Source organism: Fonsecaea erecta, assembly GCF_001651985.1.
Source record: "Fonsecaea erecta strain CBS 125763 chromosome Unknown Scaff5, whole genome shotgun sequence".
Taxonomy (NCBI): domain Eukaryota; kingdom Fungi; phylum Ascomycota; class Eurotiomycetes; order Chaetothyriales; family Herpotrichiellaceae; genus Fonsecaea; species Fonsecaea erecta.
In genome coordinates this window covers 1,793,364-1,817,715 of record NW_017387248.1, presented here as the reverse complement: position 1 = coordinate 1,817,715, position 24,352 = coordinate 1,793,364, and the positions used below count along the sequence as shown (strand labels likewise).

General features: G+C 55.2%; 12 protein-coding genes across 12 annotated transcripts; 4 read left to right on the top strand and 8 right to left on the bottom strand.

The window, feature by feature from the left end:
• Positions 1 to 466: 466 nt before the first annotated feature.
• Positions 467 to 1,578, bottom strand: AYL99_06721 (hypothetical protein; the record flags this gene model as incomplete). The annotated part of the gene is made up of 2 exons (XM_018838230.1): positions 467 to 769; positions 871 to 1,578. The coding sequence occupies 2 exons, from the start codon at positions 1,576 to 1,578 to the stop codon at positions 467 to 469; spliced, it is 1,011 nt and encodes a 336-aa protein (XP_018692790.1).
• Positions 1,579 to 2,521: 943 nt separating this feature from the next.
• On the bottom strand, positions 2,522 to 3,673 carry AYL99_06720 (hypothetical protein; the record flags this gene model as incomplete). The annotated part of the gene is made up of 1 exon (XM_018838229.1): positions 2,522 to 3,673. The coding sequence occupies one exon, from the start codon at positions 3,671 to 3,673 to the stop codon at positions 2,522 to 2,524; it is 1,152 nt and encodes a 383-aa protein (XP_018692789.1).
• Positions 3,674 to 4,148: 475 nt separating this feature from the next.
• AYL99_06719 (hypothetical protein) lies at positions 4,149 to 5,135 on the top strand (the record flags this gene model as incomplete). Its single annotated transcript, XM_018838228.1, has 1 exon — positions 4,149 to 5,135. One exon carries the CDS (start codon positions 4,149 to 4,151, stop codon positions 5,133 to 5,135), a length of 987 nt encoding a protein of 328 aa, XP_018692788.1.
• A 559-nt stretch (positions 5,136 to 5,694) lies between these two features.
• Positions 5,695 to 6,447, bottom strand: AYL99_06718 (hypothetical protein; the record flags this gene model as incomplete). Its single annotated transcript, XM_018838227.1, has 1 exon — positions 5,695 to 6,447. One exon carries the CDS (start codon positions 6,445 to 6,447, stop codon positions 5,695 to 5,697), a length of 753 nt encoding a protein of 250 aa, XP_018692787.1.
• Positions 6,448 to 7,410: 963 nt separating this feature from the next.
• On the bottom strand, positions 7,411 to 10,080 carry AYL99_06717 (hypothetical protein; the record flags this gene model as incomplete). Its single annotated transcript, XM_018838226.1, has 2 exons — positions 7,411 to 9,657; positions 9,712 to 10,080. The coding sequence occupies 2 exons, from the start codon at positions 10,078 to 10,080 to the stop codon at positions 7,411 to 7,413; spliced, it is 2,616 nt and encodes an 871-aa protein (XP_018692786.1).
• A 1,113-nt stretch (positions 10,081 to 11,193) lies between these two features.
• Positions 11,194 to 12,138, top strand: AYL99_06716 (hypothetical protein; the record flags this gene model as incomplete). Its single annotated transcript, XM_018838225.1, has 1 exon — positions 11,194 to 12,138. One exon carries the CDS (start codon positions 11,194 to 11,196, stop codon positions 12,136 to 12,138), a length of 945 nt encoding a protein of 314 aa, XP_018692785.1.
• A 1,244-nt stretch (positions 12,139 to 13,382) lies between these two features.
• On the top strand, positions 13,383 to 14,237 carry AYL99_06715 (hypothetical protein; the record flags this gene model as incomplete). Its single annotated transcript, XM_018838224.1, has 2 exons — positions 13,383 to 13,560; positions 13,621 to 14,237. The coding sequence occupies 2 exons, from the start codon at positions 13,383 to 13,385 to the stop codon at positions 14,235 to 14,237; spliced, it is 795 nt and encodes a 264-aa protein (XP_018692784.1).
• Positions 14,238 to 14,340: 103 nt separating this feature from the next.
• On the bottom strand, positions 14,341 to 16,017 carry AYL99_06714 (hypothetical protein; the record flags this gene model as incomplete). Its single annotated transcript, XM_018838223.1, has 1 exon — positions 14,341 to 16,017. One exon carries the CDS (start codon positions 16,015 to 16,017, stop codon positions 14,341 to 14,343), a length of 1,677 nt encoding a protein of 558 aa, XP_018692783.1.
• A 1,408-nt stretch (positions 16,018 to 17,425) lies between these two features.
• Positions 17,426 to 18,441, bottom strand: AYL99_06713 (hypothetical protein; the record flags this gene model as incomplete). The annotated part of the gene is made up of 2 exons (XM_018838222.1): positions 17,426 to 18,027; positions 18,153 to 18,441. The coding sequence occupies 2 exons, from the start codon at positions 18,439 to 18,441 to the stop codon at positions 17,426 to 17,428; spliced, it is 891 nt and encodes a 296-aa protein (XP_018692782.1).
• Positions 18,442 to 19,362: 921 nt separating this feature from the next.
• AYL99_06712 (hypothetical protein) lies at positions 19,363 to 20,112 on the top strand (the record flags this gene model as incomplete). Its single annotated transcript, XM_018838221.1, has 1 exon — positions 19,363 to 20,112. One exon carries the CDS (start codon positions 19,363 to 19,365, stop codon positions 20,110 to 20,112), a length of 750 nt encoding a protein of 249 aa, XP_018692781.1.
• Positions 20,113 to 20,934: 822 nt separating this feature from the next.
• Positions 20,935 to 21,552, bottom strand: AYL99_06711 (hypothetical protein; the record flags this gene model as incomplete). Its single annotated transcript, XM_018838220.1, has 2 exons — positions 20,935 to 21,486; positions 21,550 to 21,552. 2 exons carry the CDS (start codon positions 21,550 to 21,552, stop codon positions 20,935 to 20,937), a joined length of 555 nt encoding a protein of 184 aa, XP_018692780.1.
• A 949-nt stretch (positions 21,553 to 22,501) lies between these two features.
• Positions 22,502 to 23,143, bottom strand: AYL99_06710 (hypothetical protein; the record flags this gene model as incomplete). The annotated part of the gene is made up of 1 exon (XM_018838219.1): positions 22,502 to 23,143. The coding sequence occupies one exon, from the start codon at positions 23,141 to 23,143 to the stop codon at positions 22,502 to 22,504; it is 642 nt and encodes a 213-aa protein (XP_018692779.1).
• Positions 23,144 to 24,352: the final 1,209 nt, after the last annotated feature.

Here is a 24,352-nt window from a genome sequence, read left to right as displayed (position 1 = left end):
CCTCAGTACGACAGACCAGACTTTTGCGAGAAACAGAACAAACAACATAGAGACTATCCCCGTGGGTGTGTGTGTGTGTGTGTCAGACACTCCTGGACGACACGACACGTCCTTACATTATACAGCCAGCCAGCACACCCAACAAACAACAGCTCTTTTTGATTCTTGTTACACTGTAGTACTTCGTCTGTGTGGTGGATGGAATGAATGCCCCGGGGAACAAGAAAGAACGAAAGCAACCTTCCCACACTCAAAAAAGGCCCCTTTTAACCAACACTTCATGATAACTCTGAACCTCCACACACACACACACACACACACACACACACACACACAATTACTCACTCGAAAGGGGACCCATCACACACACGCAACCAAATGTAAGGCTTTCCGGAAACCCCAAACAAACCCCCCCCTCTTTGAAGGAAACTCCTTTCTCGTATGTATATATGTATGTATACGACGCTCAAGCATACTCCCTCGTGACCGCGTCGCACCAGTCAAACAACTTCTTGGCCTCGCCGTCGTCCTTGGTGACGGCCTCGGCCACCAGGTCCGGGCGGACCGACCCCTTCCGGCCCCAGGGGATGATGTAGGCGCCCTGGTCCGCGTCGAGGGTCAGGTCGGGCGACAGGCCCGCGTACAGTTCAGTGTAGGCGCCGAACACGACCGGGTACAGCAGCTTGTCCAGGAACCACAGGGCCCAGCTGGGGTACTGTTTGTTGGCGTGGCGTTGTAGATCCGACGCGAGGTTGCCCGGGTTGTAGCACTGGAAAATCGGGTTAGGATTGGAGGGTGGAATGGATTGCGAAGGAGAATATATCTCTCTCTCTGGATACAAATGAAAAAAAAACGGGGGGAAACACTCACATTGTGCAACACTCCATCCCTGGCCCCGAACCGTTTCCCAAACTCGGTGCCGAAAAAGTAGTTGGCGGCCTTGCTGACCCCGTACGTGTGCGTGTTATTGTTCTTGTCGTCCAGCGTCTCCTTCCCGTCGGCGCCGGTCTTCCAGCTCATGCCGCCCGGGGGGCTCTGCAGCACGACCGCCAGACTGCCGGCCCAACTGACGCGCACGGCGCCCTTGGGCTCGTCCTCGGCCGTGCGCCGCAGGATCGGGAGGAGGAGCTTGGTGAACAGGAACGGGCCCAGGATGTTGGTTTGGTAGGTCAGGTCCAGGCCCTGGGCGCCCTTGGAGCCGTTCGGGGGCACCATCACGCCGGCGTTGTTGTTCAGCCAGTGCAGCTTGTCCTCGCGCGACAGGAAGTCCTCGGCGCTGGCCTTGATGGTGCTCAGGTCCGACAGGTCGAGGTGCAGGTACTCGAGTTTGCCCTGGGACTTGGGGTGTTCTTTTTGGATGGCGTCGATGGCCGCGAGGGCCTTGGATTCCGTGCGCGCCGCCACGTACACTTTGGCGTTGTGTCCGTACAGGATGCTCGCCACTTGGTAGCCCACGCCGGTGTTGCTGCCCGTGATGAGGTAGACTTTGCCCGTTTGGTCAGGGAGGGTTTTCTCCGTGAGAGTTGGAGGAGGCAGTCTGAAGGATTGGGACCAAAATGCGCGTAATTTGTACAACATTTTGGTGTGTAAGAGTTTATGACGACTGTCGGGTGTTTGATTGTCTGGGGGAAGCGATACGACAGTCACTGAATCTGGGGCAGGCGGCTGCTGGAGTTTGTGGCGACGCAATGCTGGCTCCTGAGGGAGATTGTAGGAGGAAAGATCGAATTGTAAAATGTTGCTTATATGCCGTGGTCGAAGGGCACTTCGCACTTATATATAGAAGACTGTGCAGCCATGTGAGACACAACCCTGGTCGGTTGATAGCTCATGTCCTGCAGGTCGCCGGAGATAGTACCCATCAGGAGATCGACCCTGCATTAACGACTCCAGAGGTCTTCGGTCAATACCGCTACGGGTTTCGGGGTGGCTCAATGCCAGAGCTTTGAGTGTGAATGCGCAGGCACGGACCACGTCTGACGCATCAGCGCTGGGTCCATCGTCCCCGAAGAAAGAGAAACGAGAGTATTGAGTACAGTTGAGCAATACGAGAAGGATTCGAGGTAGAGACTGCGGCGAAAGCGGGCACCCAATCCAAGCAGACATGTCAGTATCGTGCATTAGCGTTGAGCTTGATGTCCGGCACCGATGGGGATTTGCCGGGATGCTGTGGGTGCTAGAGACATTTCTGCTGACACCAATGGCACCAATGGCACTATTGGATTTCCCCCTTGGCGGGCCGGCCTCTGGAGCTCGATGCGAGTGGCGGCAGTGGGTGGTGTCTGTCGATTGCTGCAAGCCCCCGGCGTTAAAGCTGGGGCAACGCATGAAGCACGGGCCATTTCGGCTGAAACAGCGGATAGAGCTGTCGTTTTGAAGATTGCTCCTGTTCGTTGCGATCTGCTGTTGCCTACATGGACAAATCTCTGAGAGAAGGACAGCGTCGTCTCGCACTTGCTGCGACTGGATGGGAAAATTTCTCCTCCGGTTCAACGCTGTCGAGGCCGCGGGAAGTCGGTCGTCAGTCCAATGTCAACGTCTCCCCAATGTCCAAAACGAGAATCTCCTCCCCCCATTTCAAGCCCGCATCTTCAGCAGCCATCTTCCAGTGCTTCACCGGGGTGCGGACGTCTTCGTAATACTGCGACAAGCCGCCACGGACGGTGCCCCAATGCATGCCGATTGATCTCTTGCTTTTCACGTCCTGATGGATTCGAATCGAGTCCCACGAGTTGGCATGGACGTTCGACATGAAGTCCCTCGGCTCACACAACCCAATGGGCAAGAGGGACAGGTCGAAGGGCCCCAACAGGTCACCAATCTGCTTGAACGCTGGACACACAGGCTGAGCGTCTTCCTCCTCGCGGGACAGGTTTCTGGAGTGGATGGACCGATAGGCGGTATCCCCCGCAAAGTAGATCTTCTTACCAGAGCCTTGCAGATCTTGGATCGCGTACGAACACCACAGATCGTAGTTTGAGTCCCAGACGCTTCGTCGGGAGAAGTGCTGCGTGGGTGTACATGTGATGTGAGCCTTTCCAACCCCGTCGACCTCAACCTCGACTCGGTCCCACCAATCCAGCTCGGTAATGGATGAGCGATCGATGCCCAGCGCTGTCAGCCAGCGCGGATTGTGCAGTCCCACCAGAAAATGGACGTTTGATCTCCTCCTCGCCCAAACCGTCTTCAGAGTCTCTGCATCGGCGTGGTCATAGTGGTTGTGGCTGATGATGACGAGGTCGATCTCGACAGCATCCAGCAGCTCCTCTAGGCTGCACGGGGTGGGTGTGTATCTCTTGGGCCCAAACCACGTGAAGGGAGAGGTTCTCTCTGAAAAGACCGGGTCACAGAGGATGTTGATGCCTCGCGTCGCGGGTTCCTCCCTGCAGGTCTGCACCAGGAAACTGGCGTGGCCGATCCATGTCACTCTGGGCCCTGGGCGAGGCCTGGAAAAATCGACCTTCTGAACGGGCACCAGCTCGGAGCGGTCACTGGGCACCGGCATAAATGCAGGCCGATCGCTGCCAAATCGGACCTTGACGATATTTCCCAGACTGTGGTGGCTGGGGTTGAACGAGGGCCAGGGGTTTCGGAAGGCTTTGGGCGGGTTGCCGACGTGATGGTCTTTGGGGTCGTCGGGGAGAAGCGAGGGAAGTCTGGTGATCGACACCATCTTGAGGCTGTCGAGGCCTTTGTTTAATAGTGGATGAGCAGAGATGTACGAGGTACGTGATCTGTGACCCGAGCTGGTGGTTGATACAAGTGGTGAAGATGGTCAACTGGGTGAAGAAGTCATGACATTTGTCGGACTCGGATTTATTCGCCTTCCGAGAGACTCTTCGTATGTCCGGCGTCTCTCTCTTTCTCTCTCCGTCCTTCATCCTGATGGCGACAATCCTCTTGGATGCATGGTTCACGCTAAGCAGGTAAGTCAGAAAACCAGCTACTCGTTTGGGCATCTCTCCAGACCCCGCGTCCAACTCCATCGGCCTCACGGCGTATTATATATATCATACAACGACGGGAGGCTCTTCTTCCTTTCCTCTCGAAACGCCTCCTGGAGATCTTTATATGGGCTGCACAAAGGCTTTGTAAGTAAGAGAAACCCTCGGATTCTGCCTCAAAGTCTTTGGTGGCGCTGGACCAGCATGGTGCCTCCACTGGTCGCTCTGGAAGAGCATTTCTTCTCCCAAGCCATCCTCCAGGGCTCGGCGGATTCCTACTCGGAACAGCTCAAGCACATCCCCGGCCTGATCGACAAGCTCGCCGACGTGGGCGACCTGCGTCTGCAATCCATGGACGCCGGCCAGGTGTCGCTGCAGATTGTCTCCCACGCCCCGGCCACCATGTCGCCGTCCCAGTGCCGCTCCGCCAACGACCAGCTCGCCGCGGCGGTCAATGACCACCCGGACCGCTTTGCCGGTTTCGCCGTCCTCCCCGTCGCGGATCCGGCCGAGTGTGCCGCCGAGCTGACCCGCTGCGTCAAGGAGCTCGACTTTGTCGGCGCCCTGATCGAAAACCACACCGCCGACGGCACCTACTTCGACGGGGCGGCCTACGTGTCCATGTTCCAGGCCGCCCAAGACCTCGACGTGCCCATCTACCTGCACCCGACGTGGCCGACCCAGGACATGCTGTCGCTGCTGTACACGGGCGAGAACATCCCCAAGGCGGCATCCATCTCGCTCTCGTCGTCGGCCTTCGGCTGGCACTCGGACGTGGCCGTGCACGTGCTGCGGCTGTTCGCCGCGGGCCTGTTCGACCGACTCCCCAAGCTCAAGATCATCGTAGGCCACATGGGCGAGATGCTGCCCTTCATGCTGGAGCGCATCATGCAGCTCTCGCCGCGCTGGGGTCCGCGCGCCCGCGCCTTCAAGACCGTGTGGGACGAGAACATCTGGATCACCACCAGCGGCGACTGGAGCGTCAACCCCATGGCCTGCATCCTGCGCAATACCCGGATCGACCACGTGCTATACAGCGTCGACTACCCCTTCGCCCGCAACGAGGACGGCCTCACCTTCATGCGGGACCTGGAGAAGAGCGGTCTCGTCTCGCCCGAGCAGTTGGAGATGATCGCCTATGGGAACGCTGAGGCGCTGCTGCGTGTGAAGCATAAGAAGCGCTGGGATTGAGCCCGGAGGGGATGGTGCACTGCATACTGCGATACGTAACTAACTATTCCGTAAGCCATACCGTTCGAGGTAACACCTCGTACTTCGTAGGGACTCTGGGATGTGCTGTAATGCGGGACACGTCCACAGAGCCTCCATATTCTACTGGGACACATGGACATTTGGACACGATATAATAATGCACTGACGGTGATATCCTCCCTAGTTGGTAGAACAAATGGTTATATATAACTGAATAAAGCACACGGCAGGCAGCATGTGCACGGGGCTCGGCTTCCGTGGAAGGGTTCGAAATAATCTCTGTTCACACTTCAGACTGACAGACATCTTAATCTCTAGCCAAATGATCCATTCCCTTCCCGTGCTTCGACCGTGAATGTCCTGTGATGGCTCACTCAGAGATGACATTTTCCCCCATAGAGGAGAGCGACAAAATCCCGCATGTACCTTACCAACACCATCGCTTCATTACTTCAAACAGCGGCAACAGCAGCGGACAAACAAGGTCTCTGGCAGTCACATAAATAGCAGATTTCTTTCATTTTCCCACTCCTCGCACTTATCGTCTCGGAACTTTCCTCATCGGTCTTGTTCCTCCTCCAAACTCGGCCGGATCCAACGTCCGAAAGCCACTCCGGCGACTGGGTTTCCGTGGCGGCGACCGTTCGGGCGAGTGTTCTTCGATGACCTCAACAATGTCCTCCTCGACGCTGGGCCCGTCAAAGTGTTCCTCCACCGTCACCGTCTCTTGCTGCCGCAGGACCCGTTCGGGTCGGTGGGTGCCGACATGGCTCATGCTGCGACTGCTCGGAGTGCTGCGGGAGGGCCTTCTGCGGTGATGGCGGATGACTTCTTCGGCCACGACTTCCTGGCCACCTCCCCAGCCGGACAGCCGGAAGAGTGACAGGATGATATATAGGATAAGGATGAAGCCCCCGACAGAACCCAGCACGATGCCGACCAAGGCGCCGGGGGCCGGGCCCGAGTTCAGGCCCGCATAGGTGGTCGGGATCGCGAGGACAGCGGTCTGTCGTTTCTCGAGAGGAGCTGAAGGTTGGAGGAATATGGGCTGCACAAGTTCCCGCCGGGAGGGTTTTGTGGCAGGGCTTGTCGAGGCATGGAGCGTGCGTCTGGAGAGTTGTAGCACCTCGCGGAGGACGAGTGCGAAGAAGGATGCAATGGACGTTCTGGAGCTGGCTACCGAGGGTTTAGACGAGACGGTCTCGAAGGTCGAGGACACGGAGCGAGAAACCACGGTGCGCAAGTGTTCACTCGAGGCGCTGACACTGCGGATGTAGGACGTCGGCGCCATTGGAGATTTCGAGGGTGAGTGGGCGAGGACTGCCCGCAATGACACCGCCGAATGCGGTCCTTCTCTTCCTTTGTGGCCGTTTCTTTTCGACTATATGATATTTCTCCCCCTTGCTCTTGCCTGTGGGTGTCTGTGCGTGCTGCCCAACCTGCTGCACGGCTGGCGCCTCCGGCAGCTAAGCAGGCTGTGAGGATGGAAATTCAGCTGACTGCGGGCACCAATGGAGACTCGCCGAACAAGTTGGTGTGACGGAGTTTGAAAAAGAATAGCTGGGCGGGAGAAGTTTCGAACGTGAACGAGCGACTGCTGGGAAAACGAAGAGAAGCTCCAAAGCAAGCAAGCAGCAAAAGCCGGGTCAGAAAGGGAGAAGTGCACAGAGAGAGAGAGAGAGAGGTTGGTGGTGGTTACTCCGTACTTGGTGCAGTGCGGTCTTTGGTCTTTTTCTAACGTGATGGATGATTGAGATCCCAGCCACGTCTCTCAACTACTTCCTTGGTTTAGCCTGGCGGGGGCTTCTGTGTACCTTGAACCTTGCACTGCGCCCACTACGTAGTACCCTCGGTGCTTACTGGCCACTGGCGCACTAGGCGCACTAGGCCCCGCTGCCGCCCAGAAGCCGCCTAGTGAGCCCTGAACTGCGACATCATCGTTAAGCTCTGGTGGCTACTTGTAAATTATGTATAATCTGGGTGGTTGGTGTTTGACCATCCATCCCATGCCATTCCAATTATCATCGGCCTTCCCTATCGAATAGTTTACTGTTGGGCAAATCTTTATCCGCACGGGCTCTAACGAGCACCTCGTAATCGTCGCAAAAACTGATGAATGGCTTTCTGGATTTTACTACTGCGCATGGACAAAGATGGTGTCACTCCCTGTTGTCGAACATCGCAACTCCAGCCTCGTGGTCATCTAATCCTGTAAAACGCCTATCGACAAAGTAACCCTTCACCAAAAACTCACTTAAAGGTCATCCGGGTCCCCAAGATCCCACTTGCGCGTCGTCAATTTGCGCTGCTTCTTCACAACAGGAGCAGCGGTGGACTGTGACTCTTCCAGCACCGAGATCCTCGTTACACTCGAGCTCCTCAACGACAGCTTCCGTGGCGAAACATCACATATGTCCAGCCCATCGTCGCTCTTCCTGGGCTTGAGTGTTGCGTCGCTGTCTCTGTCTTTGGTCGATGCTCTCAGCGAAGCCAGAAAAGGGTTGGTCGCAATATTCATGTTGGACGATTCTTGCAAGACCAATCCTTTCACAGGCGACTTGGCCGCGGTCGTGCCTCGCGATTTCTTGGTTGGGCTTTTTGTTTGAAGCTCCTGTTGCAGAGCTCGCAATTTGGCTCTCAGGCTTTCGTTTTCTCTCGCGAGCTCTTCGATCCTGGTATCACCAGGAGCATCCTCGTGGATCGTGATCTTTGCGGTTTTCTCGAGGATTTCGAGCTTGCCATCCACGTACTCCTCCCCTCTCAGTCTCTCCTGCTCCCATGCCCCTCTCCATCTTTCTCTCTCTTCGTCCAATCGTTCCTCCATCTCTGTCCAGCATTCCTCGCGGACTTCTTGCTCCATAACCGCGAGCTTCTCTTCCGCGGCCTGCAGCTTGAGTTCTGCCTCGGTGCGCTTGATTTCTTCTTCTGCGAGTTTGACAGCCAGGAAATCGCATTCCTCGGCTAGTCTCGCAGCCTCATGGGTTGCCTGTTCCAGTTCTCTGGTGATGAAATACGTATTGGCAACATCTTGTGGAGTGCACCGGCCAGTTGGAAGTGCTTTGCCTTGAGCCCCCGCCAAAATCGTGCTGGTCACACTAGGAACCCTAGGCACGGTCACCTCTCGAGCCATGGCTGCGTATCTCAGAATCTGACTCGTGGCATTGAAGTCTCCCAGAGGATCAGCTGTCACAATCATCACACCCTTCTGCGGTGGTTTGTACGGGGCAGCATGGTTGGACGAGGGGAACGAGTTGGAAAATAGGAGCTCGGTAAGCTTGCACTGCCGAAAGGGAACGATAGGCTTGCTCCCTTCCTGTTGGCAGTCGTTGATGACTTGAAGACACTGCCCAAGGTACATCAAGCTCTCGTTGATCTTTCCTGCTTCCGCCAGTGTCGATCCGGTAGTTTTGGCGTTGCGAGCACGTTCGGAGCCGGCCAGATCACAGATAGTCATGGTTCCACCCGTCCAGGGAGAATGACAGGCCATCAAATACCCATCATTGTAGTTTGTCCTCGCTCGCCTCTTCACTTCGATACAAAAGAAGCCATGACTCCTGGAGCTGACGCTGTTGCTTCCCGTTCCTGCGACTCTTCTCTCGGTGAGACCCGTCTCAAGAACCATCATTGCTTCATCGTAGCTTCCACACACAACTTTCCGGAGCCCAGCAACAACTTTCATGTCTGGAGACATTTCGGTATTCTTAAACAGCAGTGGACGCCGGAGTAAGCCCCTTTGGAGTGCCGCTCCTCGCTGGGTGGAAGTGGGGGGTGCATTCGGCGATGTGGGATTCGACAGCAGGTCGAAAATGCGATCGTTGTATACCTCATACATGGAGACGAGGACAACGTACTCGGCTTGTTGTTCGATGTTCACAGTAAAGGCTCCGATGTCAGGAATCTGTGGGAATGTGGACGGTCGAGGCAGAGGAGGCCTTCGGACAGGGTGGCCGATAGATTCCTTTACGACCATAGATTTAGCAGGTGACTTCTTCAAGCTTCTCAAACGACTCAAAAACGGGACTTTGGACGGCGGCCGCCAGGGTTCCTTCTCGGGCGAAGGAACCGTCTCAGACACACTCGGCAGCAAATGCACGGTCGACAGAGAACTACCGGTGAAGTGGTCTGGCACGAATGCTAACGGCGATGGGTTTTCCACAGAGCTGGTATGTGTGTGGGTTCGGGGAGATGCGGGAAAGGAGCCGGGAAGCTCATTCTTGCTAATGCCTACCATCATGGGGGTTTGAGCTCTTGACATGGGCGTCTGCGCTCGTGATAGTCTGGCTCGGTCGCCATCGCTGTAGATTGACTCAAGGAAAGTGGTGGCCGACCAGATCTGGGCCTCTGTGGGGTCAGACGACTGGAGAGAGGACAGGAGACTGGTATCCGTGGGGAGATCTGGGTGGTGCGGTCGACGTATGTGCTCGCCAATTGATCTGAAGAGAAGGTCGAGAGTCATCTGTGTGAGTCCTCGCTGAGACTTGGATCCCAGGATCGTATGGCTCTATCTCACGGTCAGTGGCCCAGCAGAGGTGATCTCCAGGCACGACTTTCTCACCTTCCCACTGCCTGTGACTCCCAGTGTAGCAACAAGACCATCTCTTCCAGTCTGCAGCACGCTCTTGACTGTATCTGCGACACCAGTCTCATCGAATATGTCTAATTGTGTCGCCTCTTCCTGGAACACCTTGGTAAACCCGAATCTTTCGATTGCGCGCTTTCTCGAGTCATTGGGAGGTTGCAGCGTTATGTGGCTTGAGAAGGGATTGCCTGGAGCTGCATCGCTATCGGCCGGCGAACTCGGCGGTTCCACGATGAGCCACGGTTCAGATTTTTGCTTTGTCTGCGGGAGTTGGAATGGCGGGCGAAGGCGTAGATACACCTGGAACAGCGAGGTTTGTGGTGCCATCTTGGCCGAGTTATCCATGATGAAGAGGAAGGGCCGGTGGTGCGGCTGCTGAGGGTTTGCTTTTGCAGGTCAACTTTAGGGTCAGTGAAGGCTCTCATGCAGCGGCGCCGGTACAGCGTGACTTTGACGGTGCTGCTCATGTCTTGGCGTTGTTGTAGGTCGCCCGTTTGGGAAAACCGGGTTGTTGCTACGGCAGCGAGCGTCGTGGGGAACTCCCCGCAGGTCAGAGCAACCACCGCAGGCATCGCTCAATCACTTCCAAGTGAAGGAGAAAATGTACTGCGGGTGGTATCTTTACATGGTGAAATCCAAAAATGGTCATTCGATGGTATGAAAAGAGCAATGGACAGCACTTCACTTTCTCTAGTACGCCGAGTAGTGCTACTCGCCGTACTATTCGAGCTCTCACGCTTCAAGTATCGTGTCATTACACGGTCTCCGAACCTGGGATAATTGTCATGGGCTGGATTCCATATTCTCAGTTCAATCCTTGCTCGTGCTGAATGGACGTCCCAGCAGTCGAGACAAATCCATGCCTTGATTGCAGGTTTCGGAGCGAGCTGGCGCCGAAAGATAGACAAAAGCGGTGACGTCATCTGCCCAGATACAACATGTCCAGTCAGAGCGTTGCTTCGGCCAGGCCAGAAGCCGACATTGACCAATCTGTAAGGAATTGGTCAGCTCTCCCGCGAGCTGATCGCACCCAGATCGTCTTCCTCGCCATGTACCACATGCAAACTCTTGCGTTTTCACATGTGGCGAGCAAATCGGTTGGCGAACAGCCCCGGCTACCGACCAGATCGACCTCTCCGGCTTGTCCTCTTTCCTGATCAGCAGCAAAAGGCCGAACCGCGAGGACATGACTAACCCTCCCTCTGAACCCCTCTTGTCGGCTGAAAATGGCAAAGACGTGGTTACCTAACGTAACGAAGTGGTCGGGACCGTTCAAGGATCAAAACTCTTGCATGAAAGTCTTTTCACAGAATTGTCATATATAAAAGCAGCTGCATTTGCACAGGTAGGACTCTTTGTCTGGAACATCACAGACATCGCTTTAAATACTCCAAGCCGCTCGAAAGTACAAACAGTCTCAGGCAAACCCCGAAAGTGGCTTTCAGAAATACGTTCAAGATGGCCCAAAAAATTATCACTGTCTTCGGAGCCACAGGCAACCAAGGTGGCAGCACAGCCTCCGCCATCTTCAACAACCCTAGCTTGTCTTCCAAGTATAAGGTCCGTGCTATCACTCGCGACACGTCCAAGCCAGCAGCGCAAGCTCTCGCCTCGAAGGGCGCCGAACTAGCCAAAGCCGATATCAACGATATCGAAAGCGTGAAAGCTGCCGTCGCGGGTTCATACGGCGTCTTTGCTGTCACAAACTATTGGGAGACCATGTCCAAAGATACCGAGATCCAGCAAGGCAAGAACATTGTCGATGCATGCAAGGCCGCGGGTGTCAAACACTTGGTGTGGTCGACGTTGCCACATGTGGGCAAACTGACCCAAGGCGAACTTACCAAGGTCGAGCATTTCGAATCCAAAGCTGAAGTGGCAGAGTATGCCGAGCAGACCAAAGGCGACATGCTCGTTTCGTACTACATGCCGGGATACTTCATGTCCAATCTCAGAACCCAAATCAAGCCAGACGAGGAGAGCGGCGTGCTCACGCTTAGCCTCCCGTGGAATCCTCAGAGTACCTGGGTGCCTTTGGTAGATATTCAGAACGACACCGGATTGTTTACGGTAGGCCTCCTCGAAGCTGGACCGGCCGCCAATGGGGCCTACGTTCATGGTGTGGGGGAATGGATGCACCCTCAGGATATTGTCGACACGCTCTCGAAGCTCAAGGGCAAAGATATCAAATTTGTGGAACAGCCTGCCACTGTCGAGTCTATTGCCAAAATCGGGAACAAGGTTGGAGAGGAACTAGCAGAAAATATGATACTGATCCGAGACTGGAGCTACTACGGCAAAGGTACGGAAAAGACCCAGGCTGAAAGCGACAAGTTCTTGGTGCCGGGCTCGAAGAAGACTTCTTGGAAGGAATTTGCGGAGCAGGCGAAGTGGCCTTTCTAGGCATCTGGAACACGAAGCAAGCGTGTTGTCCAGCCTGAATCAGGGTGGAAAACACATTGAATGGACCACATATTCCGAGAGGAAAGGTATCGGGACTTCACAAACCCGAAAAGGGCATTTCCAAAAATTTCATCATAAATGATCATATTTTATTCTTGCTTCTCTTCGACTCGCCAATAATTTCATATATCCGAAAATGCTGGTCGGCCGTCGAAAGCAATGCCCAACGATTCGCTCGCATTCTGTCTCCTAACTGGACAGCATTACCTGTCTCTGTCCGCTCATCCGTGACGGCTTAAGCCCCATCTGATTTCGATGTGAACTGACCAAGACAAGCCCAGTGCTCAATCAACCTCCAGTCCTGCACACGCATGAAATCCATGACGCGAAACTCGACCAGCTGGCTTGAAGCTGACGCAGGTTGGCGGCCGAACAACTCGTCAACCTGCCGTTCACAGAAGACTTTGTTGGTAGCCACGACGAGGTACGGCGTGTCACGCGTGCTCATTCGGCCTGCTTGATGCAGAACGATTGTCTTTGGACTTGGGTTCGGGATCTCAACACAGCTCATTGTGCAGGATTGTCGTTAGGCGTCCTGAAAGTAGGCCTTCTTCCAGGTTGAAGGTGTTGTATAGCAAGAGTTAAAGCAAGTTAGATGAGCGTCATACGCAGTGATTACTCTGTAGGCACATGGGATTAGCGCCCGAGGCATTCGACAAATAATGAGCGCCCTCAGGCATGCATTGGCGCTGCCACCTAGGAACGCAATCAAAAGCCGACGCCCGGAAGACCGGTTGCGGGTGGCCAACGCCCAGTCAAGCGTTAGTGGATGCCCCGGGATACCCCGGTAGGTTCTTTTGGCGCTAAGGACTGTTTAACGGCGCTGGGGCTCATCTCCAGCCTTCCCCTATTTTGATATTTCATCAACACCTCCTCACAACCGAGAACACCACAGAAGGCTGGTCATCTCCAGCACATCCCTTGATTGGCCGTTATGCCTCGAGGATCTAGCCTGTACAGCACTTGTCTGGAGGCGATTGGTGCTATCGGACTCGGAAACAACTCACAGCCATGGCTTTGGCCCTAACACCTCACATCCAATTTGGACTTTACCTGCCACTCCCTGAATCACTGAAAATGGCTTGGGTCTCTCATCTCAACTTGCTGTTCCTTTGCGCATTCAGCAGACAGTATTGTCGACGTGAGCTCTGCCGTTCGCGACAAACCCAAAGATTTCTGCGACAATGGATGAAAAAGGAGAACCCAGTCATGTACCATCACCAATTGCGGCTTACACACCTCCCGCAGGAGACCACGGTGTAACGACACCACTATCTCATCCACCTCCACCTCCACCACCGAGCAATCAGCCTCCTCAGCACCCAATCGTGCCTACATTCTTTGGGGAGATCGCGGGCACAGGTAAACCCAGGCACACAGACTCCCTCCCCCATTGAGGCATTACTGACCGAGTCCTCCCAGATGGTCAAGCCTACATGTCCTTGCGAAAACGCGTGACGGATGCTTACCGTTGGCACACCTACCAGTACTGGTTTGTCGCGGTGACGTCGAACTCGCTCCTTTTCCTCCAGATCCTCGTTGCAGCTTCTCTGACTGTTCTGGGCGCCTTTAACGACAGAAGGGCTCGGACGGCGACCATCTTCCTCGGCGCCACCAACACCGTGATTGCAGGCCTCATGACCTACTTCAAGAGTCGCAACCAGCCGAATCGCGCCCGTCAATTCCGCAACGATCTGGCAAAGATCGTGGACCAGCTGGACGATGCGGAAGCGAACTTCCGGAATCCCAACGTCCACGACGACGTGTATACGGTCATGGAACAGATTAGGCAGGCTTACAGCCGAGCACGAACTGACGCCGAAATCAACTATCCAGACCTTTGGGTCAGAGGCGCGACTCCTGGCGATACGAACTCAGATACCACGACGGGAGGGTCCACGAATCCGCAACCAAGAGCCCCAGCTCCACCTTCAGCAACACATCCACCACCTCGACCGCGTCCAGGAACGACAGGCCACCCTACGTCGGGCTTGGCCCCTACAGGACCAACACCTGAGTCAACAGTAAGAACGGTATGAATCAATGTGTCGACATATTGTGCTGTGCCATTTTGAAGCTAGTGGGACGAACGGTTATGGACTCGACAAGCCTAGCTTTCTCGCCAACGTCGTTTATGACGATCTACGAATCTCCCCGACCGATCCACTCCGCGACCCTCTCAGCCGTTGCATAAACCACCGACTGAGGATGACACGCCATCGGAACCGGAAAAACGCTGGCATCGACAACCCTCAGCCCTCTGACACCCATGACGCGGCAATGGCTGTCAACCACTTTTCCCATCGCACAGCTACCCATCGGATGATCAAAGCTATATCCAAACTCGGCGATTCGGTTGTCTATCTCCTCGTCGGTGGTGTCTTTGGTGATACAGGCGTACCCCTCTGGGGCAACTTCGTGAGAGATGAAGGATCTCCCAGCCTCGGTTTCGAGATGCACCGATGCGGCTTTCCGAAGCGACTCGCGCAGGCCAAACCTGTCCGTGTCCGTGGCGAACCAATTCATGTCAATCGCCGGCGGGTCCTCGACGGTCGCAGACTGCAGGGTGATGGAGCCTCTCGATGTAGTTGTCAGGTAAGCAACGACCGTGCTGATGTAGCTCCCGTCCAGGGGTGCATCCAGTCCCGTGAATCTCTTCCCCATGGCCGCGTAGAGAGTGGCGATTTCCATGTGCGAAGCATCCGGTCTGAGCAACAAATCTCTCTCTTCCTGAGTCTTGGTCAATGCTTCCAGTCTCGCCAGTTCATCCAGAGCTCCAAACTCGATGAAATCCAGCGGCCACCCAGAGAAATACGACGGGTCGACGAACAGGGGCGATCCTATAGACAAGCCCTTTTCAGGATATTTCAATTTCCAATTGATCCCTGCCGCCAAGTGATCGGCGACGTTTCTTCCCACCTCGAGATTCGAGGCTGTGGTGTGGATGCCGTGCTTTGCCAACTCAGCGGGGTCACCTATACCAGAGAGCATCAGGACTTGAGGCGTGTGGTATGTGCCGGCGCAGACAATGACCTCTTTGTTCGCGACGACATGCTCGCCGCCAACCAGGTCCACGCCGTTGGCCACCGGGTGCTCTAGTCCTTCGACTTTGGCAAAAGTGACACGCTGTACGACACTCATGGTGCGAACGTCGACTTTGGACAGATCGAACACCTTGCTCGGCAGTTGTCTGGCGCCGTTGGCCCAGACCTCGACAAATTCGACCAGTCCATTTTGGTCTCCCGCGTTGCCGTCGGGGATGTACCTGACCCCGGCCTCCTCCCACATTTTTTGGACCGACTCTCTGAGTGGGTACTTTCTGGATGGCCACAGGGCTCGGATCGGGGTGAGCTTCAAGGGCCCATCGTACCCGTGCTGGGTTTCGTCCTTCGCCATGCCCTCTGGCACAACCGCGCTCTCCACCCTCCTCATGTAGGGCAGTAGCGCATCATAACCCCAGCTGTCGTCGCCCACTATCTTGGCCCACAGGTCATAGTCGCTCTTGGGGCCCCTTGTCCAGGCTCCTCCGTTGATCGCGGCACTTCCCCCGAGTGCTTTGCCGACGGGCACCGTCGTGTCACGCCCGTTGAGGTTCGGATTTGGCGAGATGGCGAGCTGATACGAATGGGGAGATGTACGAGCCAAATGTATGCCGTGGCTCGTCAGGATGTGGTCGGTGGTCGAGGGGTCTGTACCCGCCTCGAGGACGAGAATCTGTTTGGTGTCAGAGGGGGACAGCAGCTTGGAGAGCCGCGACGCCAGGACGAGGCCGGCAACACCGCCTCCGACGATGACATAGTCGTATGAAGACGACGCCATGTTCGCATTCCTTTTGCCCTCCCGGTGCTTTCTCGACAGCTATGGTCCTGCTGGTGGTGGGAAGCAGTGATGATCGTCGCGGGGAGTAAATAATACCTTATATAGAACCCATCTCGTGACGAGCGAGTCAAAAGTGTAGAGACACCCACCTGTGCGAGGTATCTCGTGTAAAACCAATCGATCGATCCAATGGACAGACAATAGCCGCGGTAGAATCTATTTGGCGTGTCTTCTCGTGTGAATTCGAACTCCGGACAGGGATCAGTCTCAGCTTTGCTTACGCCCTGCTGCCTGCCTGCCTGACTCGTATATGGATTATGTATGCATACGAGTCGACGACAACGGGGAACGGGGGACGGGGTTTCAGGCCTCCCGAGTAGTGAGAACGTAGGAAGCATTCTCCCAGTTATGGATTTCCCCGTTTTCCTCTTTTTCTCTCTAGTGTGTATCTCACGATGGAAGCAGTATCCAATCCAGATTTCTTCCTGTCTGGGCAGTCGGTGCGGGTTGGCTCAGGTCAGGTTGTGTGGATGTGGATGTGCAGACTTAGGTGGGTGCTGACGCGGTGGACATTGTGTGGTACCACCTACCCTACCTACCTACCTACCTACTTACCTACCCATGTGCATATGTGGCATGTGTGCACACGTGGCAGCTAGAGAGCTATACTAAGTACAGAGTAGGTTCGTAGAGTAAGTAAACGAGTTATGTATCAGCCGATCCTGCGCAGACAGCAGAGCAGGCCAAGTCGGTCGGGCCAGACCGTCCGGATGATGGCGGGAGATGTACCTACCGTAGGTACAAGGTATGCACACAGTAAGGATGTCTGTACCCTAGGATATAGACTGGCAGGTGGATGGAGTGATCAAAAAAAAACCCACCATGTGATGCGTCGTACGAGGGAGGTACAGTACACACATTCTCGGTCACTAATATTGTGTTGTCGTTATGTATTGGCATTTGATTCTATTTGGTCGAGGTGTCGTTGGGTTGGGCAGCAAAAGAGGAGTTTAGTTACATAGCTACTGTAGTTGACCAATGTACTGTAAGGACTGTTCATCAACCAAGTTACAGTAGTTGCATGCAGCAGCATCGCCAGCCGCCAGAGGGAGAGATTCGGTTTGGTTCGTATCTGATTACTGTATATTCTCGAAGTCCCTTTTTCACTTTTTCCCTCCCTTGCACCGGGGGCGAACGAGCTGCCACAAACCAATCCTAAAGTCCACGAGGAGAAACATCCCTTGAGATGAGCTCGAGGCCTTGTATTGTACACTGCACCGACAGGTAGATAGGATATGGAATGCGTATGGACTTACCCACGATCTTTTCCCAAAAAAGACCTTGTCGTGGATGATACTTCTGGGGCCCACCGCCCTCCATTCGCACCACTAATTTTTCCAGCCTGGAACTACCCTTGCTGCTTGACCTTCAGGAGGTCCGCGAGGCCCAGCTTTCGGAGAAACGTCTCCCTCACCAGATCCCGGACGCCGTTGACGATGGTCGCCCCCCCGCCATCGTACTCGACGTGCACCCTGAAGGGCCGGTGTCCGTGCTGGGTATCGACCACGCGACGGACGGCTTCCGCCACGGCGCTTGGATCTGCGTCCGGGGAGACGATCTTGTCGTGGCCCTCGGCGCTGACGCGGGCCCAACCCCTCAGCGGGCCGTCGTCCCCCATGTACTCGCGCTCGACGGCGGCGTCGCCGGGGTTCATGGCCGTAGCGAAGTGGTTGGTGCCGCGGGTGAAGACGCCGGGCACGACGATCGAGGTCTCGATGCCGAAGGGCGTCAGCTCCACGGCGGTGGTCTGAGCCAGCGAGTCCTGCGCCGCCTTGGCCGCGAAGTACGGCCCCAGGAACGGCGAGCTGGGCCCGTGCGCGCTGCTCGATGTCACCCACACCAGCAAGCCCGTGCCGGCGCGGCGCATGTGCGGCAGCACCGCGCGGTTGAGGCGGTGGCACGACAAGCAGTTGACCTCGTACATATCCAGGAATTGCTCGGGCGTGTAGGCTCGGTGGGGCCGAAGTTCATGTGTCCTGGTAGGAAGCAGCCGTCAGTACTAGTGTGGGTTGAGTTTAAGTCCGCTTCTCTCCTCCTCTTCCCCCTCAAGGGCTGGACCGATGTAGCACCCTTACCGGCATTGTGTACAACAACGTCGATCTTCCCCTCGTCGGCCATGATCTGGTCGACCGCTCTACTGATCGAGTCGTCCTTGACGACATTGAGTTGTATGCCTCGAAGCTGACAGCTGTTCTCTCTGGCGAATGTCGCGGCATCATTATACACCGTGGTCTTGCTGTCGTCGTTGGATTGCAGAAACCCGGCGTAGACGGTGTGGCCTGACCGTGCGAGCGCTCGTGCCGTCAGGGCTCCAAAGCCCGAGCCTGCCCCAGTCACCAAACTCACAAGAGGTCGTGCAGCCATTTGCGTGTAGTAAGTAGTGGATGAAGGTCTCAAATTTGGGCAAGACAATGAATATCGTCCGGGAGGCCTCAAAAACACCGGACACGATCAAGCAAAACAGTCTTATACGGATGTCTCCAGCTTGGGTGGCCTTTTGCCAGGATGTCCTGCATACCTTTTCCCCTCATCTTTGAACCCACCGGAATGGCCCCGGAGATCGGAATCACCTTTCTCTCACAGGGGTGTATGTATTCATTGCACGGGTGTCGTCGTCGCCCATGCACGCTCGGGTCGAAGATAACGACGCAGAGAACCGGGGTATATCTCGTATAATCTCCAGGGGAGTGCCATGAAGAATGACATCAGTGGCGACATTTCCCGCAGGTGATTGGCCCGGACCGATCCATGCCCGGGGACAACATCAACATCGGACGAATGACGGCTACCGGGCCGGTGTTTGCGGAGAAAGGCATTTCCTAAACAGTGCACATTACCCTTTCCGCTCTGGGCTACGTTCAGCGCTGTATGCGGCCGCTGGCGTTATGGCTACAGCGCTCACTGTCCGGAAAAACAAACAAGCAAAAGAACCATTCCATGGTCGTCGATAAGGAGGATATTCCATTGGTACCGAGCCCGTCCCGACGACCCCTTCCTTGGAGGACATATTCAAAACTCCGCGACTCGTCATGGCATGGGCGGTACAACCCGGAAAAAAACCCTCTATATTAAGGGAGACAAGATCTGGAATAAATAATCCTCACACCATAATCCAGGAACACCATCAACAGACGCTTCATGAAACAGTTCAAAGCAATCATCTCCAAGCACAAATCCGACAAGACCACCGCCTCACAGCAAACCGCTCCAAGCCCCACAACCACCACTCCTACTAATACGACTCCTCCTCCTGCTACTACCACACCACCAGCCACAACCACCACAATGTCTTCCACTCCACTTTCGGGCAAAATTGCCGTCATCACCGGCGGCACCAAGGGCATCGGCGCCAGCACGGCGGCGCTGCTGGTGAAGCTGGGCGCCAAAGTGGTGGTCAACTACGGGCGGGACACCGCGGCGGCGGAGAAGATCGTGGCCCAACTCGGAAGCGACAAGGCGTACGCGGTGCAAGCCGACGCCGGGTCCGTCGCGGGCGTCGAGCAGCTGGTGAAGGCGACGGTGGAGAAATTCGGGCGGATCGACCTCCTGGTGGCCAACGCGGGGATCCTGCCGATGAAGACGGTCGAGTCGTGCACCGAGGACGACTTCGACCGCACGTTCAACCTCAACGTCAAGGGGCCCTTCTTCCTCGTGCAGAAGGCGCTGCCGCACATGGCGCCCGGGAGCAGCATCGTACTCGTGTCCACCACGCTGTGCCACGCCTCGACTGTCAACGGGCCCTACACGCTGTACTGCGCCACCAAGGGCGCCATCGAGCAGCTGACGCGCCTGCTGTCCAAGGACCTGCTGGCACGCAAGGGCATCCGGGTCAACGCCGTCGCCCCCGGTCCCACCGCCACCGACCTCTTCCTCGAGGGCAAGAGCGAGCAGGTCCTCAACATGCTCGCCAGCTTCCATCCCGCCGGCCGCATCGGCCAGCCCGACGAGATCGCCGAGGGCATCGCGTACCTGTGCGGTCCGGGCGCCACCTGGGTCAGCGGCCAGACCATCCGGGTGAATGGCGGCATGGCTTAGACGATTTTTAGTCAAAAGGGGTCGACCACGGTGATGATGGAAGAGAATCTGATGGGCGTTGTTTTTCTGGCTATGTATTTCATTCTCCCATTACGTATCTTCATTCCATGAGTACGATTCATATATACGGTAATACATTTCCATCCATCATGACAGTCAGTTCTCATTCCCCTGGATTTGCCTACGTACGCTGCTCGAGAATTCTGAAGAATATATAACGCTCACTGGCTGGGCAAGAGTACATGCATGTACTGTACTGTGGGCAGACCTCCAATGGCCCACCAGCCAGTCACTCAGCCACTGAGCGACACACCCACAGCCCTGAGTTAAAGAGAAAGAGGGGGTGGCTATCTATCTCACATCAGCCGCCGCAATGATGGGAATGGTTGGACGATATATATTTATATGTATACAACACGACAGCTTTCGCTGGGGCCACGAGTAGTCCGACTGCCTTGATCCCCATAATACACATAGTAGACATGGACTGACCGTGTGTCGGCCGGATCTACGCTGTCTATAGACGATAGGACATGATTCGAGATAGATGGGCTCGTGGATTGGCAGCTCTGTCTGTTTGGTCAAATCTCAAAAGGACTGGATGGAAAAGGAAAAGGAAAAGGAATGAATGATAATATCACACGCTAAATCATCATTGCAAAGAAGAAGAAGGGGAAGGGAAACGCCCTAGATTTTGCCAGCTTCGTCAAAGGACACTATGCATCCGGGTTCCGTGTAGAAAAGTGCATCTTTTCTCATCCAATCATTCCTAGTCGTCAAGGTGCTGTCATTGGCAGCTGATAGAGGGATTGACCCTCATCTTCACCCTCGCTTTCCCGGGCCAGCCTGCCTCAGAGCGAACGCATCTCGAATCTTCTTGGCCTGCAATTCCTTCTCTCTCTCAAACTTCTGCTGGTTCGTCTCCGCCCGCTCTTTTCTCTCCCGCTCGCGTCGAGGATCGACCCCCGGCGGTGCAGCGCATATCGGGTTGACCTGAGGGCTGAGGGCGGCAGACGGTGGCTCGACGGTGCTGCGGAGGATCGCGTCCCAGTGGTGGTCTCCTCCTTCTGCGCGATGGCTTTCCGTCTCATTGGCCAGGATTTTGTCCACGATGTAGAATGTCTCGGGAAAAGTCTGAGTGCCGTCATCGTAGTACCACCGAAGGGAAATGGTAGAAGTGGACGTGTGACTTGTTCCGGTATGATCGGTCAAGCTGGTCGGGGTATGTGGCCGAATGGCGCCACGGGTGGCAACCGCTTTGCTCTTGGAGATGATGCTCTTCGACAACACGCTGTCGTGGAGGGCATGGCGCAGCTTGACGGGATGTTCCTGGCCCTCCGCGATGACAAAGATACACACTGTCGCGTTCGAAGCCTATTGCCCAATATCAGCAAGCATGCTAAATAGCGTCAAGTTAGTCAACGACGAAGACCGTACCATTGGTGAAGAAGTCCTGTCAGATGGACGAAACAATTGCGGACGACGAGCTTGCCACGAGCGATATGAAGACTCAAGCTGATGCGACTCCTGCATAAGAGCGTTCGAGATCGGGCGATTTCGCCTTGTGGCCATGCCTCAAACAGGACGGGTGGCCGAACAGTGAGGCGAGGACAGGGCGACAAGGCCAGCAACTGATACTGCGAAACGATAAGACAGACTTCGTGCCCAAGCCCAGATTGAAATGCCCGTGTGTTGGCAGGTCGGTATTGGAGGACACTTCGCCTTTCATATATCCGCGAGAGGATTTGTTCATGTACACCGTCTGCCGACGATACATCCCTGTCGACCGAAGACTTTCCCAGTGATGACATTTTGCTGCACTCCGGCGTGCTGGTCACCTGGGGCGGTCGGGGGTGACCGTGAGCGCTAGATTTGTCACTTGAGCATGCGAAGGCTGAGAAAAAGCCACAGGGAAATAATTGACAGGTTGAACAAGAGCTTGTGTAGATACCAGACTGAAGAATTCCTCCTCGGAACCGCAGTGGCGAGCTTCCGCGACGTCCAGATGACCATATCCGTACAAAATTAACGTCTTTGGCCTTTTCGCAATGTTTTGGTGACTTTGAACTTTTACCCAACCAGCTGTGTAACAAATCTGTCTTCAGAAGCCCGTCACCCAAACGCCTCCCTCGGTCCGAATCCAGATTTGGGGGGATCTTGTCATACCGTTTGACCTCAGAAATCCACGGCGAGGAGGTCCTTTCCCAGAAATTAACGTCTGTGTCTCATCTTTTGGTGGTACATTCATGATAATATTCCCTTCATGGGTTGAACATCTGCCCGCGCCCTTGACCCGGTTGGTGTGCTTTTGATTGTGAGGGGATTGATTCGATGCCCCGGTGCGAGTGCGATACACTTCACAAAACTCCGCCGTCCTTTCCGGATTTTCCTATCCTGCCGTCTCCTTTCTTCGGTTGAGCTCGACCAAAGCGATGAATTCATTCCAGTTCTCCTCGATCCATGGTCGGCCGAGGATACAGTCAAACTTTGCTTCGGATTCTGGTGGCAAAACATAAAACGGCGCACGATAGGACGGCGAGCTCTGGCCCGTCCCGGAACCGTAACTCCGGAAATGCCACTGAAGGATGACGGTGCTGCTGAGCTCGGTGTATCCACCAATAGAATGCACACGACCATTGTATGGCTGTTTGTTCAAGTTGAGCTCAGTGTGAGCCTCATCAGAAATCAGGTTGAAATCTGCACCGGTGTCCAACAGCACACGCCGCGGAGTGGTCGTCGACTGACGATGACCTGATGACCTCGCATTCTTCGGCTCAAGGTGGATGAACATGAGGACTACGAAGAGATTGAGGCGCCTCCTTCTTTCTTCCATCAGCATGACTTTTCCCGGGCATCTCGGCGGTCCACTCCTGTTCGGCTCTTCGGTCTTTTCTTGGAATGGGCGCTCAATGATAGAACCTCGAAGCCGGTCAAAAAAGGGCTTTTTGGCCATGGCCTTTGAAGGCAGAACGACGGGCAGTAAAGTGGACGTTCTTGTGGTCGAATGCTTCATCCGACTGACTCGGACCATCCTGTCATCCACAAAGTCAGTAATGTTTCGACTGGGCCAAGCGGAGGTCTCCTCATACTGGTAAAGGCCCTTTTCTGCCGTTTCCCCTCCGGCCGTCTCAAAGTCCGCGGTACATTCACGTTGTGCAAATGGACACAGGTCGGAAGCCACCAGCGCGCTGAAAAGAGCAATAGCAGAGACAGACAATGTCTGCCGTCTTAAATAACACCAAGTGGCAGTCAAGCCACTTTGAGAATGGCATGATCTCTCTGCTTGGATCCTGTCGTTGTACAGGGTCGGGCCCGTCCTTCGGGCGAGCTGCAATATGGCAACATGTGACAAACTCCTCCAAACACGACGAGAACCCTTATCCCGCATACAGGGCTGCAGCTGTGGGCCTCCGATTTTCTTGAGACATGTCGACTTCCTGACAATGACAAAACCAGACTTATTCCATGTGCAAAGCAAGGGCCAGTCTGGGAGTGCTCGGGAGTACCTCCCAATATCGTGGGTCAGTGTCACGACAGGCGGCGTGTCTTTGCAACAGTAGCACCGTGCTTTGGAGAATGATAGAGACTGAATCGACGATTGCCAACGGAAGCACGAGTAACTATTTCGGGACGACACTCGGTAAGGGAAGTTGCAGCACGCGCTTTTGCCGCGCTGAAGGAGCCCGAGACCTTGTCAGACTTCCGATGGGCAACTGTTGCGGTGCAAGCCTTATCTCAAATTTACAAATGTCCAGATACTCAGGAACTCCTGAACTGTAGACCAGGGTGGACATACCTCATGATGTACATAGCAAACCAAGCCGGAAACGCTTGATGAGTGGGCTGTAGGAAAAGAGCACGTGCTTCGGAGGTCATCGCCACGTATGTAGGACTGGCAGCACAGGCGATCTCCACGTAGTTTCCGCACGCAGGGACAGCCAGGCTCGCAATATGCATTGGTTGCGGGGACAAAAACTGAATGGAGCACTTGTGCAGAGAGTGTGGCATTGCCCACTCGTTCTCCTATTGGAAGCTTCCCGTCGGTGTACGCTGAAAGGCGGCTACTCGGAGCGTGCCAATGCCTCTTGGGCAGCGATGCAGGTAAAAGCCCTTCGACGAGCGCCCCACTGATGAGGAGTCGCGGCTGTGTCGGACAAGGTGGTCTGTGAGTCCTCATTATAAGCAGACATCCGCCCGCTGTCCTCCCACAGAAGACATACCCCTGATCTCCATCACCCTT